The 15,648-nt window shown below is 35.6% G+C and overlaps 1 protein-coding gene across 4 annotated transcripts in view; it reads right to left on the reverse strand.

Annotated features, from left to right (window-relative positions):
* Positions 1-15,648, reverse strand: part of ATP9B (ATPase phospholipid transporting 9B (putative)) — a 157,079-nt gene that overhangs the window by 58,694 nt on the left and 82,737 nt on the right. For all 4 annotated transcript variants that reach the window (XM_018081662.3, XM_018081664.3, XM_018081663.3 and 1 more), the window contains exon 11: positions 13,611-13,687. In XM_018081662.3, the coding sequence (XP_017937151.3) occupies positions 13,611-13,687 (77 nt within the window). The remainder of the gene's footprint in view (positions 1-13,610; positions 13,688-15,648) is intronic.

Below are 15,648 nucleotides of genomic sequence, written 5' to 3' on the forward strand. Positions count from 1 at the left end.
TCGCTCCCGTTTCCCGCAGAGCTGCCACGCGCGGTTTGGTCGGCAGAGGGCGGGCGCGGCCGGCGCTGCCGCTCCCCGAGCCCTGCCCGCGCCGCACTGAACCGCCGCCGGCCCGCACCGAGCCCTCCTTCATCTCCCCCGCCACTCACCCCGCTTACTTTCAAACGCTCGGAGTTAATTACTCGACTCTGACACTTCGGATTGTGTGCTGAAACTATTCTGTTCCCTCCTTGGCAAAAAGTAACAGTTCACACACCTTTGTACAGTCACAGACTGGCACCTTAAGGCAGCAGTAGCGAGATGCTGTGCGACCATATGTTCTCTGACTTCGCCACGTATTTGTCACAAACATGAATGATTAAAACGTGCACAGTGCATGTTAAGAAACTGAAAAGGTTAACAGCCCCTTAAATTCTGGTATCCATACAGGTACTGTGCTGTATTACAAACATATTCTCCTATTAGAAGCTACCAACTGAAAACATTTTCTGAAGACCACCCATCCATTTAGAATAACTGCTTCAATAACCTAAGCTAACTAGTCATACTGGAGACTTCAACAGCCAAAAGCATTCACACAGTGAAACTCTAATTCATCTTTTTTTTTTTTTCTTCAATTTAAAACAATCTAGGCACACAATAGAGAAGACAGAGTTTCTAAGCACTAACAATCCTCCTTACATCTGATCAATATTGCTAAGACAGAATTCTGGGGAGGGTAGAAGAGCAAGATTTAAAGATGTTCAATTTTATCCTGGAACACCATCTTCAGATTAATATTTTATATGTAACTTTCACATATGTACTTATATGTGTTATATCTTCTTCAAGCTTCAACTTCATCAGCTTCAACTAAAGACTTTACTAACTACGCTCTGTTGTTTTTTAAGGGTCGAACACAAAATAAGCAGGTTTACACATTACACACTATTATTAAAACACACTCAATGGAAATGGTATTTTTTCAAATCCGAGTAGATTAGAAAAGCATGGCTTACTCTCTCACAGACTATGATACTTAGTTTCGCCAAAATAACTGCAAAACCGGCAAGTGGACAACGGGTCCCAAAGTTTATATTGTGTAGAATTTGCAATTATATAAATAAATAAGCATTTGAGATATATGTAAAAGAAGTAAGTTAAAACTTTAAAATTAAACAAGAGGAGCTTGAAAGCTGCTCAATAAGGTGGAAAATCAGCATTAGTCCTCTTAAAGATTAAAGTCAGAATATAAGGGAAAATGCTAAAGGGGGGACGGGGGAAGCATTCTTCAAATCTGAGTAGAAATACCCAAAATACCTCCAAAGTAAATGTCCACAACTATTTAAGGCACAGAAACGACTCTTCTCAATAAAGATTAGACAAGATTTGATGTGCAACTTCTTACTCGTATTATGTAGAAACACCAATTTTCACACTCAAACATGTAGTAGAAATTATGACATGAATTCTAGAATTTCTAGCTCAATTTTAATACACTGATGTATTTACAAATAAAACTGACCTTCTGAAACAAATAACAAATTTTAAGAGAAATATCAACAAAAAGACTATCAAAATGTTTCTAAATTTCTTTCCTCTATACAGTTACATGCTATTCAGAATTTTCATAATGTCTACGTTATTAGTGCCTCTTGTCCTGAAATAAAAACAAAATATGTTTCAAGACAATTCAGCAGAACACGTTGCTTTGAAGTTATGTTTGGGATCATACAAACAATTAAGGTTCTGGAATAATACTGTCCATAGTTTTCCTCATAGAGATCAGAAATATTTAATTGTCCTTCTGTCAAATATATGAGTGCTGTAAATGTGTACAATACAATACATATTTAGATTTTTGTACTTAATTTTTATAGACAGAGAGCTTAATATTTCAAAAATTCTGCTTTCTTAAGGTTTAAGAGCTGAATTTCAGTATCAGGATTCAGCGATCAAGTGGTATATGTGCATGTGTGCAGAATCGTGATTTTATTAAACAAAACATCATCTGAAAAAAAAGAATTAACTCTATAATATCGCGACATTTTTGAGGGTTTTTACATCATTAAACTTATCAGCTGAAATAGCCTTATTTGTATTAAGGAAACAACAACAACAAAAAAATCTTACCACAGAAATCAATTCCTTCTTTTTGTGTTTATATTCTTAAAGACATTTTATGAACCATTTCATACTTAATGGTTTGCAAACAATCCCAGCAGTTGGAAATTGTGTGAGAAGTTGCACAGATCGACAGATGAAGTGAAAAGGTCTGTATTAATTTCCAAATAAAGAAATGCACGGAGTGGTATTTCACTATGATTATACTCTAAAGTACCAATTAGAACGCATATCAGAAACTAGAGCAAGTTGACACTCTACAATAAAGCAAATAATTTCCAGTTGGAGGGGCAGAAAATGTTAATATGCAATGTTCAAGACTACAAGAATCTTTGTAAAAGGAAGTAGCTAATAAGGTTTAATGATGCATGTCAGGAAGCCACAGTATGTAGGGAAACACAGCTGGCTTCATTTTGTAAACTATTTGATATACACATCTTTCTAGTTCACGATTATCAGCTGTGCAAGTGCCACAGGGGACAGTTTAGCCTTCAGATCAGGATATTCCTCTTGTTCTCTAAATTACAAGTAAAATACATTAATATAATATGGTGCTGTAGGCTAGTGCCCCGACTAAAGCTTATCAGCTTACAAAAAAGATTAAAGAACTATTCTGTACGATTCAGTTGGAACAATCTTACCAGAATAAATAGGCTGAAAAATACCGAAATAATAAATATATTTATAATACAAATCTACACACATTTTTGAATGTCACATTAAACCCTGAAAGTTATTAAAATAAACATGAAATGTCATTTATATTAATTCACATCATTTCATGATGCATGTACTACTTTTATTATTAAATTAATATTAATAAAGAAATCATGGGTGTTATGGATAGATTGCAGCTATATAAAACAGTATGCCTCCTGCTTCACTGCAATCCAAGTTGCTCAGAGTGACTGCAATATGCAGGTGACAGCAATTAGCAGCAGATGACAGAAGCACTTTGAATTTGTACCAGATGGCAGCTAAGGGTCATTGGAAGCTAGCAGACCTTCCACAAGGAAACTCTTGTGTAGTACAACTATAAAACTCTTAGAAATAAATTATTCAGGTTCTCAAAGAAAACCGAAAGGTCAGAATAGAATATAAAATATTATGTAAGGCATTAAAAGCTTTTGTTTACAGAATTAAATATATTTAAAATAAAGTAGTGCATACAGAGTGTATCTAACTTCATAATGGGGAGAGTCATCACAAAACTAGTAAGAATGTCAACTAATATATTTGCTAAACGATTCAAACCTGTGTCCCAAAGGACAGGCTAGATAAACACACTTTTTCTTCATTGCAAGAGTAAGATACTGACTGAATACACGCTTCAATGGAAGAGGAAAAAAAGGCCAGTGGAAGCTGCGTACGTGGAATACAACACTTTAATGGGTACCCCTCCACACTTCTGCCAGTGCTCTCAAGAGTACTGTTTCATAGCTCAAGCACAATTAGGTGCATCTCATTTGCAAAAATTAACTCCCTACATCCACACCCCCACAATCTATAAAACCACATAGATTTGCTTCAATTTTTTAAAACTACAAATCCAGAGAGAGATCCCCTTACATGGAGCATGGCCCTGCACTAGGTACTGCATAAACTACCTCAGCAAGCCAAGGAACAAGCCAAGTTGATTTGACTAAAAGTATAAAGTAATGATACAGTAACAGCTGAAAAAAAACCCCAAAAGTGGGAATGAGAGGTGGATGTAACAGTAAGAGAACCTTTGGGAATTTCAAAAGTGTGTTTAGATAAGGTCAGTGAAATGACTACTCAGCTGCTCATGGTAAATCTCTTCCCATGCATAAAACCATCAAGAAATCAATCATGCATTCACAAGTTGAAGCCAATAACTCCATAGCAGAGCAGATGAAAAGTCACAAGTTACACTGAAAGAAGCTTTAAAAGGAAATGCTGGATAGGCTAAGGAGGAAGAACCACATGGACGGATGCAGACAGAGCTGAATACGTAAACTAGGATCATGAACTTCACTGTTCCACAGTGAGTGCAGACTCACTAAGACAGTATTTTTAAAACTGTGACAGATTAAGAATATTATTTGATGATTTAATTTTATCAAACAATTAAATTTTTTTCTTCACAAACAAGATGCATGGTCAGAGAAAAAACAAGAATGTGTAAGATGTCTGAAGAGATGAAAGAAAGAAAGGGGTAGGTGAAACTACATTAGAGAGACCAGAATAACAGGGTGGAAAAGCAGAACAACCCAAGGGGGAAAGCAGTCAGAAGAAAGGGATATTGAATACAAAGCAGAGGACTGGTGCTGGCTGACTCACACGGTGAAAGAGAAACCATACATATAGGAGGGAATTAGGACAAAGTGAACAAAAAAATTTTTCAACATTTCCCTCAAAAAAAGGAAGTAAACAACTGTCGAACCACTTTCAAACAAACTAGAAAAACAGCTGTGATAGGCAGAACAACAAAAAAAGCCTAAGCCTCAAACTCAGTAGGCATCAGCAGGAATCTTATTTTCAGCTGAGTCACAAGTAATCTATCTTTACTTTTATGAAAGAAAATATTTGAGTGGATTTCTTGGAGACTATGAGATTAAGAAAAAATTCCACAACATCTCCAATTCATAAAAGAAATTAAACTGAATGCTGTTTTGTATAAATAGTGTTTTGGGATACATTCCAAGAGATATGATGGGAAGGGAATGAGCTTTAAGAATATGAAGAGCAATCCACTTTTTGCAAACTAATCCACAATGAAAACCACATTATTTTCATCCGGTACAAGCTGGAATGGTGATTTTAATGCTAAATGTATCCACAGGCTTGCTCTCTGAACTGAGGTAAAAAAGAAAGGTAAAGATCATATTTGTTAAGAATATGACAAGCTTGTTAGTTCAAGGGCGCAAACAGAACTAAGTAAACTATTTTAGTCATGACCACTATGTTCAGCCTACATCAAAACAAATACTATAGCCTGATATGGAGAGAACTTTCCCTCTAGATATTCATCACTATAGACTGAGATTTCAAGTCATGTGACTCGTGATGGTTATTGAGCCTCCAGTACTTAGAGAAATACATCAGACTTCAGCTGTATAAATTATTAAGTTGCATAAATGAAAACCACAAAAGACCTGTTTTTCTGTACTTGCTGTACGTGAAGAGAAGGCTATCCAGCTGAACAGTAATTAACGCCTGTAAAGCATCCAAATAAAAGATGTGAACATCAGATGAGCATCTATTTCAAGAATGCTCTTCAGGTCTCAAAGATCCTAGTATCTGACATTTAAGACATCCTTCTTTCATAATTATTTTAAAAAATAATAATTAATATACTTTGAACATATCAGTTAAAGGTCTCAGATCCAATAAAATACGCAGTAAGTAAAAAATGTAACATAAAAACAGGTGCCAACTGTGTTACATTGCTCTTATTAACAAACACCCCATGCACAGAACAGAACCCTAATATAGGAAAACACACAACAGCCCCCTTCCACTATGTCAGTATTTTGGTCACCTACTTGCACACTGCAAGCAAGGCCTTGTAGATAGAGCGTTATGAAGGTGGTGCAGTTCTAAGCCACTGGATAAGGTAACAAATATCCTCTGAGAGGCTGTGCCCTTTGCCCCTACTCTCTCCAGCTCCCAGCAGCTGCATTTTGCCAATGGCATGATTAAATTCTGAATGGCAACAAAGCCATAAGGAGCAATGTAAATGTAAAAGCAAACTACCACAACTGATTAGCAGCAGTGGATGCAGCAGCTGACAGGAAACAGCCATCAGGGTCTGCCTCTTTTAGAGCTCACTTGGTTACTCCACACAAGCCAACTATGCAAGCAATCTCCCTTTTGCACTGTCTTTTGTAGAATGATAAAATAAAGAAATCATTTGAAATGTTACCACAAATCATTCATTTTAGCCTAGTTTGTTACTGGTAAAATACACAGCATTTCTCACGAATGAGCAACAGGTTGTTGTTATTCCATAATTTGATCCATTTTAAGAGTTGTTCAGACTGTTTTGTGAGAGTAATCTATTTTCATAGATTAATAGACTGATGCAGAAATGGTATACTCCACCACTGATCCTTCCTCAAACACCAGTGCGAAATGACATCGAGCTGCGGACACAAATTCTAACATATTCATGTTCTAAACATACTAAAAGAGAAAAAAAATCCAAGCAACTTTTAATGGGAGTCTCCAAATGGCAAGAGATAGATCTCAGAACTGGCTTATGGCCAGTTTTTGATTGGAACATATCAAATTTCATCCTTCTATATTCTTATAATAAGGGATGAATTTAACATTGTAGGAATTTTACAGCTGTGAATAAATTATTGGGCTTTGCAAAATCAGTGGAAGTGTTTGCCATCAACTCTAAAAAATACAGTAAACCCAGAAGTATACCCAGAATACAGTGAGTATTCTCTTACTACCAAAGTGCCATTCCCTTGCTGTTCTGTATATTACTATATAACAATTATTTTGTTTAGTACTGAACTGTACATTTCCACATACTTTACCTTACAGCAGGAATGTAAACAGACAGTGGTACCAACTGCAGTAGGAATAGTGATTCAACATCCATGTCCCAAGAAGCACAGTACCATAACACAGCACAGTCAATCTCCTCAGTTCGGTCCTTGTGCAGCACTTAGGCTGAGTGACTCAGACACCACACAGCAATGTAGTGCACCACACTAAATTACATGCAGGCAGAAAAGACCTATCACATGACTTCGGCTATCAATTGCATAATATGTTTAATTGTTGCTTTCAGAACAAATCAGAGGTTAGGGCATAGGTTGTTCTGTAACTCTAACGTGAATTGATAGCAGGCCACAACACAGAACAACTTACTCAGGGATATAACAGCAAAGTAGATAAGCAAGTGATGATCTAATATTATTTTTCAGATGCCAAAGCAAATACATTAGGATCAAGTTTACTTTAAGGCTACAGGCATCATTTACATGCAAAACCAAAAGTAGGAGTACTTGAAATATAAGAGTACTATAAGACACTAAGTTGGATGACAAGTGAAGTCTAATACCTTAAACTGACCACTCTCAGTTCCCATTTCTTTTGTTTGTGGCTTTCTCCCCCTCTGTCCCTTTGATCTCTTGTGCCCCAATTTCCCATTTTTAGTATTACCATTTTATTACTGTTGAGAAGAAGAATGTAAAGAAGAGAATAAAAATATATACACTGCTATTTGAGAAGAACTGCTAATGTGCATAAAAATGCTCCACCAAGTCTCTGAAATGAAGCAGCGTGCTCTATGTAAAATACAGACGTGTACAAAAAAACCAGGTATGACACACTGTTTGTATTAAGTGATTCCTGTCCACATATGCACTCAAGGAAGTCAATCAAGACTTTCAGTCCTACTGTTTTCTTATTGCCTTAATATCATGGTATAAATCTAGTATTCTTGCCATTTTCTATATATGAAAGAAAACTGAAAACCTCAGCTCCTTTATACTTTTTCCATACTAATCACCTGAGGATTGAAATCTCCACTTTGAGACTATCACTATTCCAGTCAATGGAGTTAAAGGTAATTAAAATAGGTAGATGTTCTTTCTGTTTCAGAGTGAAGGACACAGAAATTTTGCTTTTGGTTTGCCCAAACACTGCTGACCATTCCCAAGCATCAGAATTCCTATGTTCTAATCCTGGTTTTGGAGGTTTGGAACAAAGGTGGTTCCTCTGGCATTCAGCCCTTTCTTCCCAAACTTTTCAAGAAAAAAGTCTTTTGTCTTCCTCCTTATGTAACCCTGTTTCATTCTTCTTGCTGAGACACTCTAGGGTTTTCAAGGTGTTACTCTATTTTCTACCTTTTGCTACTCTTCTTCCTATGTTCAGAGATGACAGTACATAGAGAGAAAAACATCAACACTATATTACATGTTTTCCCCTGTGGCCTGCTCCCAAGAGTTCTCCTGTACACCAAGAGAGATTCTCATACTTCATGGGAAGCTGGTAGATAAGCACTTTCTTGGACAGAAGCTCCGCGTCAGGGGACAAACTAAGCATGAGGAGTACTTACTACCTGCAGGTGACAGCTTTCTCCATTTTATCCCATACAAAGAGTAGTTTTTAGGAGGATTAACCACAGTAGACTATACTCCAGTAAAAAGTGCTACATAAACCTTTTTCTTATAATTCACTGACATTTGTCATTAAGAGCCACATAACAGTTTTCAAGGTTCTGCTTTTATCCCAGATCCTTCAGGCATAAAGCCACAGAAAACCATTCTTCTCAAATAGACTATGAACATCAAATTATCCATTTAATAAGAAAAACATACAAGCGAAGGTACTGGGTTCTTGCATAACAGTGTAGCAGCAGGATAAAGTCAATGCCCTTATGAAGAAGCTCTGAACACAAATGAAGTTGAACTTAGAAATGTCAGCCTTTGAGGGGCAACAGATACGAATGGCTTACTAATGCTACTACAAGATGTTGGACAACCAAATTTATTGATGTTCAAAAAATGTGTCAAGGCAGGAGAAACATATACTTTGAGTATTGAAAAAGCTATGAATAGGAAAATTGGTGAAGTGGTATCACTTTCTGGGAACCCATGAATCTGCTCCAGCCACTCTATTTCACTCCAAATAAGGAACTGGAGGGAGTGGTGTCCTTTTTTAGTAAATATTTTTTCAAAAATTATCCCCATAAAAAGGGAGGAAAGAGAAGAACAAGCATAGATAAGCAGAGAAGTAAATTTGGTCACAAAACACCAGGAAGAAATTTTGTGTGAGGAGAGAATAAGAAAGAAAAAGAGGGAAAGTGATTTTGCCTCAGTTTACCAGAATAGAAATATTATTCTCTACTTCAAGGCTCACCAGTAAGTCCATTTTCAAATAACCAAAATACATACACACAGAAAGAAAAATAATAACTGTTCTTAGATTTTCATTTGTTAAAAAAGAACAAACCAAAACAACAAACCAATAACAAAAGCACAAACCACAAGACATGCAGTAGTTAGCTTTCAGGCTAGTTAAGAATTAGGGTAAAAAAATATTATTTTGATGAACACTGGATAGTTACTATGAAGTTTTACTTCTGATGTTAAAACTTAACAGCAGATGTAGAATTCCATAAAATAAGGCAAAAAAAAAAGTCTTTTGAATGCTGCTTGTAAGGATTAGCAACACTAAAACTATTTTTATACTAATCTGAAGTGCACTAGGCAGATTACATGCTATAGCTCCTTTAGAGAGGCTACTGATTTCTCAGGAGTTCCATTTAAGATAATTTCTTCTCATTTTGATGTACTGTGTACATTCTGAGTGCATATATATTGCAAAGTCCAAGTAATTTTAATGTTTCAATCTTAGTACACAAAATATATTCCCTTGAATTTATTTCCATCTCCCTCCAACTATACTGTGTTTTTTTAATTTTACCCCCAAAATCTCTTTTCACTGATGGGAACAGGTCACATTTGCAGAAGGGCTGCACTAACAATCTTGCATTGTATGAAGAGCAAAGCTGCAAAAGCTGAATTTAGATAACAAAAAACTGTTCTGCACTTTAAATAGGTAAGAATGAGAACATACTAAAATGCCAGACAAAATAAATAAATAACCTTAGTTTGTTAATTTCCCTCTTGGTTAATTAACACCTATAAATGACCTTTACCATTGACAAGTCCAACTTCATCCAGAAAGCCAAGGTTTAAGAATATCTATCCAAATAGGATTGATTACTGATTACAGCATTGTGAGGAGCACAATTCAATCTGATTTTTTTTTTTTTCCTTTAAAGGCTGGAACTGCATTCCTGAGTAAGCTGATGTGACTGCCAATGAGGCAAAATGCAGAGAGCCATTACACTATAATGTTGATGTTACCATTTCTACATTTATCTAAAGCACAGAACATATATCATTTCAGGCTGAAATTAAACCTTGCCAGAAATAATTTTTCTTTATATTGTTTGGAATTAAAAACATATTGAATTGATCCATTAAGAAAATTCTATGTTCTCTATCTTTGTGTTTTTCAGACTGTGTCTGCATCCTTAGGCAATGAAACAATTTTTACAATTGTAATAAAACAACTAAGTGTTGACTTTAAGTTAAGAAAATTGTTGCTTGAATGACTAAATACTTCAGCAAACACAATAAATCCTTCTAAGTTTAATATACAGATCAACTCCATGCTTGAACAGGTACATACATTTCACAATTTTTCATATGTAAGTTTGCTTAAACTTATTTCAGTTTTAGTCTTCTGCTGAGTGTTTATAGAGCAGGTCTGCATCTCCAAATTTTAATATTCATTCAGTCAAAAAGCATCTACCCTAAAGCATGGAAACTAAAAATTTGCCATTAGAAAAATCAAGTTTATAGTACAAAGTAGAGCAGCAAAGTTATTCTCCAGCAAGAAATACTACTGAAGCACTTATCTGTATTTCAATGAAGAGAGGACTGATAAAAGTCAAGCCCATGTGTTTCTTGCTTATTTCTGGACATAGGAGTTTCAGTCTGACAATGTAAATTGAGAATCATAGATCTCAGTGTTTGCTTTCTCCCAAGGCCAGAAGACAACAGCATCATTGAACTAAATTCTAAACGAGCACATGGTACAAGAAAATCTTAATTTTATTTGTTTTCAAAGAGCAGCAGAGAGAAACAATGTGCCATTTAAAACCAGTCTCAAACAGTATTTGAAACAATTCTTTCCTAAAGCAGAAGAGGAGGCATACTTATTTCCTCTCAAGTTTGCAGCAATAGCACAATCTATCAATGTAATTTCAATTTTGTTTCAGCAAGTTAGGTACAAAAATTTTTTTTTTTAATGTTCAAATCTTCAATCTCTCAACAGTAATATATCTTCTAATCTCAAAGACTATTTTAGACTTCCTTTGCCCTCTTTTTGGCTCCTAATGCTACATACCCTACCTAACATGTAATTGCTACTATCAAGCTTGAGAAAACACAAGAAGATTCCCAAATACACAGAGGAGGAATGTACTGACTACTGTTTGTCTACCTTCTGTAAGGCTAACTAGCAAGAAATATCACCTACAGGCAGCGTCTCATCTTGCAGAAGTATGCAAACCAATCTCCTCCCATGGTAGAAAAAAGTACAGAGACAGTACAATGCTAACTTCACAGAAAAACACAGTTAAAATTAAGTGTTAAAAAATGATGAAAACCATTTTTTACACTGCAGTACTGCATTTTATCACTTGCTCATCTGTGATAGCCTTAAGTGTTTTTCTGTTTTCAGTTCCCAAACGCATCCTTACTGGTCATGTTACATGTTGGCTACTGCTTTAAACAAGGTTGTTCAGTCCATAGAGAAGAAAACCTCATGCCAGTATTACTGCTGAAGAATTGATACACACAAGAATCATTTACACATTTACAAATTAATTTAAAAAGACAGTTGATGTGGAGCTGATGCAGCTGATGCAGAAAACAGACCCTAGAGAAAGTCTTCACCTCCTCAGTTTGCATTCAATGTCAGTTTGCAGCATTAAAATCTTTTACATTTTTAAGATATTCTACAGAGCAATTACCAAGGCACAGGCATTTAAAGCAAGTAATTTTACACATACTATATTAAACCTCATTCTTCACATTTACTAGATTCCAATAAGCTAACTATGATACAAAGAACTAAATGCTTCCAAGGAACAAATGAATACACATATTTAGAATGCTGAACATCTTCATAGGTCAGTGACTCCTGGAAAGGCCTTTGGACAACTACTGAGTACAGTTTTGTTAGACATGCATCACCTCATTTATCAATGGCAGATAAAATGCTCCTTAAAAGCATGATTTCTAAACAGAATAGAATAGACTATTTCTGTTGGAAGGGATCTACAGTGATCATCAAGTCCAACTGCCTGACCACTTTGGGGCTGACCAAAAGTTAAAGCATGGCATTAAGGGCGCTGTCCAAATGTCTCAAACACTGACAGGTCTGGGATATCAACCACCTCTCCATAAAGCCTGTTCTAGGGCTTGAACCACCCTCTTGTTAGCAGCTGTAACATTAAAGGTGATATATGCAGTAGTAAGAACCATGCTGCAGCTTGTCAACATGCAGCTGGATCTCTTTGTTCTAGGTTTATCTGCTTCCTAATCTTGCTGAAGAAAATTTGGAGCAACTCTTTTAATATTAATAATAATTTTGAAAACACTGGGGAAATTTTAAACACAAATCCTTTTATGCTTTATCATAGCTTCTGTGTGAAATATTCAAGAAAAAATTTTTAACAAACTTTTACTAAAAATCTCATACAACTCTCATCTCATACAATCTGTTGAATTGGGGTAATGCATGTTACGTTTATGCATACTCCCCTATCAATTTACCACATTAATTTAATTTTAAACACTTGTGAGAATTATTTATTAGTCAGAAGTTGTTCAGAATTCTTAAGAGAAAGATTCTATTACTAAAGGGCTCATCTTCGTATCAGATGGAACAGAAAATAACTGTGTACCATAAACATTCCGGTTCCGTTTTACTCCATTATTTTAAAATGCATGTTACAAAGATTAAAATAATAAATGGCCATTTTAATCTACGTAATGGTACATATCACCTGTCTCTGTCAATGAGACATTTAAAAGCATCTCTTTATTAGAAACACAAATCAATACACTCAGGGGACTGCAGTAACTGCTTCAAGCAATTTGTATTATCATTTCATTCTTGATGTTTCTACTCAGAGCAACTTATTATGAATGGCGTGAAAATGGCAACCTGTCACAATTGATTTTTTTTCTAAACCTCTTGCAATAATTTTTTTCTTTCTTAATATAATTATCTCCCTACTAAACACAGGTCTAGGTTGTAAGATACAGCCCATAGCTGAAGTTTTATTTCTTTATAATTGAGGGCTCTCCCCAACTTACATTAGAAATATTACCGATTAAGTGAAGAGCTATTTGCCTTGTTTAGAACTGAAAGAACCTTGTACAGAGGGAAGCACTCAAACTTCTGGTATCTTTTTGACAGAAAAATCTCTTGACAATGTTTTCATTGCTTGCAAAAATCCCTGAAATAGTGTTCTGTTCTGGGTACTGAACGGAATTTCACTTACTGTGTTCTACCTTCTCTGGAACCCAAATACACTTTAGTAGTATTTGGGTAGAGTACACTCCTAGTAGTATTTGAGTAGAGTATAGAGTACACTCCTAAAACTACTGTGTAGCTTTAGCCAAATACTTTACAGTAAAATAATCTGAGAGCAATGAAGTGAGAATATTTAGTTATGAGACAGAAGTACAAAATTATGAAGATGCACATTGATACTTCAGATACTTCATTAGTACCTGTAATGCTCCAAGCTAAAGGAAGAATAATTTTACTTCCAAAAGGAGACTGCAGTGGAATTCACTTCTTGTACCAAAATTCAAATCAGTCCAGCAACATGAAATACATCAGAGCAAGAATATGTAGATTTTTGGGCTTAGGTACATCTATGTTTAAGTTTTATGAAAACAGAAGTTGGAAATCCCACAGTATGACTACCTTACCTTATTTTTTGGATTGGATGTGTTCATTACACTTCGTGTTTCCTTGCCTGTGTAAATAACAACACCAATTACAGTTCCTGAAAAACAAACAAACAAACAAACAGTAAAACAGAGGTGTCTAGTAAATAAGAGAAAATTTGCTTGAATTAAAACTTGCAATACTTTACAGTTCCTTAAATCAATTGTACGAAAAAACCCAAACACTTATGAGTAGTACTGTGAATGCTGTTTTTCATAATTGACAATGAAAGGATCATCATAACTTCTGTAATTAACATCCATAAAAATCATTACACGCTTTCCTTCTTTTTTATGGAAACAATACTTCCAATGGAACTGGTTAAAAATTTGTATTTCAACTTAAAATTGTCTCCAACTGTTTTCGGAAGTTAACACACAGTATAAACAACTGCACAAGGAATACAAAAATTAGTAAAATGGTGCTGAATACATCACACACAAATAGCCTACTATCTCTGTCATCTCCAGTGAAAATCTAGTTCATCCTATTAATCACTTTGATAGAATCCGATAATGTTCATTAACTTATAAAAATGATTCCCAAGTTTCAATTACCTTTTAGTCAATTTTTACAGGATGATACAGGAAAATTTGGCTTCAGCATCACTAAATAAATTTTTATAGTAAAGAAAATTTTAGGGGTTTTATCAATATTCCACTATAACACTTTCTTGCATAAAACAACCTCCTTATTTCTATTACTTTATCGAGTGATCTGAAATGGCTTTATGGTAGTACAACCAACAATGAATTTTTTTTGGAGGTCATTATGCTACAAAGAAATAATTAATGCAACTTGTCAGAAACTCTCTGCTCAGAAAAGTTTTTAAAAAAAAAGTATTATATGTTTGTCTGACATTAACTTGTCTGGGGCAATCAGGACCACATGCAAGATCTGCTACTGGTCTTGCAGGTAATACTCAAAGAAAAAAAGATGATAGTTAAAAGATGTTGGCATTAAAGAAGTTTCATTTACTCAAAAATAAGACCGTGTCCTGTCCCCAGATGGCAACTAAGGTCTATGCAGCTGCTCACTCACTTCTTCTCTCACAGTGTGCTACTGGTAGGATGGGGAGGAGACTCAGAAAAAAAAAAAGAAAAAACTCTCCACTTTGTGGGTTGAGATAAGAACAGTTTAATAACAGAAACAAAGTAAAATATAACAACAATACTAGTAATACTACTTATAATATTAATGATAATAAATACTGTAATAAAAAAAAAAAAGAAAAACCCCAAGAGAAACAAGTGATGCATAGTACCATTGCTCACCACCTGCTGACTGATGCCCAGCCCATCCCCTAGCAGCGATCAGCCCCTCCCAATCAACTCCCCCAGTTTTTACACTGGGCATGAAGCTGTATGGTACGGGATATCCCTTTGGTCAGTTTGTGTCAGCTGTCCTGGCCACACTCCCTCCCAGCTTCTTCTTGTGCAGCTCCTCCCTGTCAGAGCATAGAAAACTGAAAAGCCCCTGGTAAGCACTGCTGAGCAACAACTACACCATGAGTGTGTTTTCAACATTAGTCTCATGCTGAATCCAGAACACAGCACTGTACCACTTACTAAGAAGAAAATTAATTCTCTCAGTATTATACATTACACCTTCTGGACACTTAAAAAATGTTTTTTCTATTATTTTCCTCTCCATACTAAAGCTTTTTCTTACAATTTCCCTTGACAGGATAATTTCCCCAAAGCTAGTCTGCCTCTGCTGACAGTTTCACATGCAAATCTACACATTAACATATATGTAACATGCCCCTGACACACTCAAAATTTCTCCAATAGTCCATTGGTCCATAATTTCTGAACTTGACTGTTCTCCAACGAATGCCCATACATCCCTTTTGGGCATTTTATTTTGAAGTGATCCTCAGAACTGACCTCTGCCCAACTGTCACAACGCACTGGACAATATCTTGTAGGAAATCCCTTTCTGCACTCTCCAACAATCTCTGCCTTGGTAGTTCTTTAGTTCAATAGAAGTTGGGGAAGACTTCTACATCCCAGATGG

This window comes from Manacus vitellinus, unplaced genomic scaffold (genome assembly GCF_001715985.3).
Source record: "Manacus vitellinus isolate BGI_N305 unplaced genomic scaffold, ASM171598v3 scaffold_55_pilon, whole genome shotgun sequence".
Classification (NCBI taxonomy): Eukaryota; Metazoa; Chordata; class Aves; order Passeriformes; family Pipridae; genus Manacus; species Manacus vitellinus.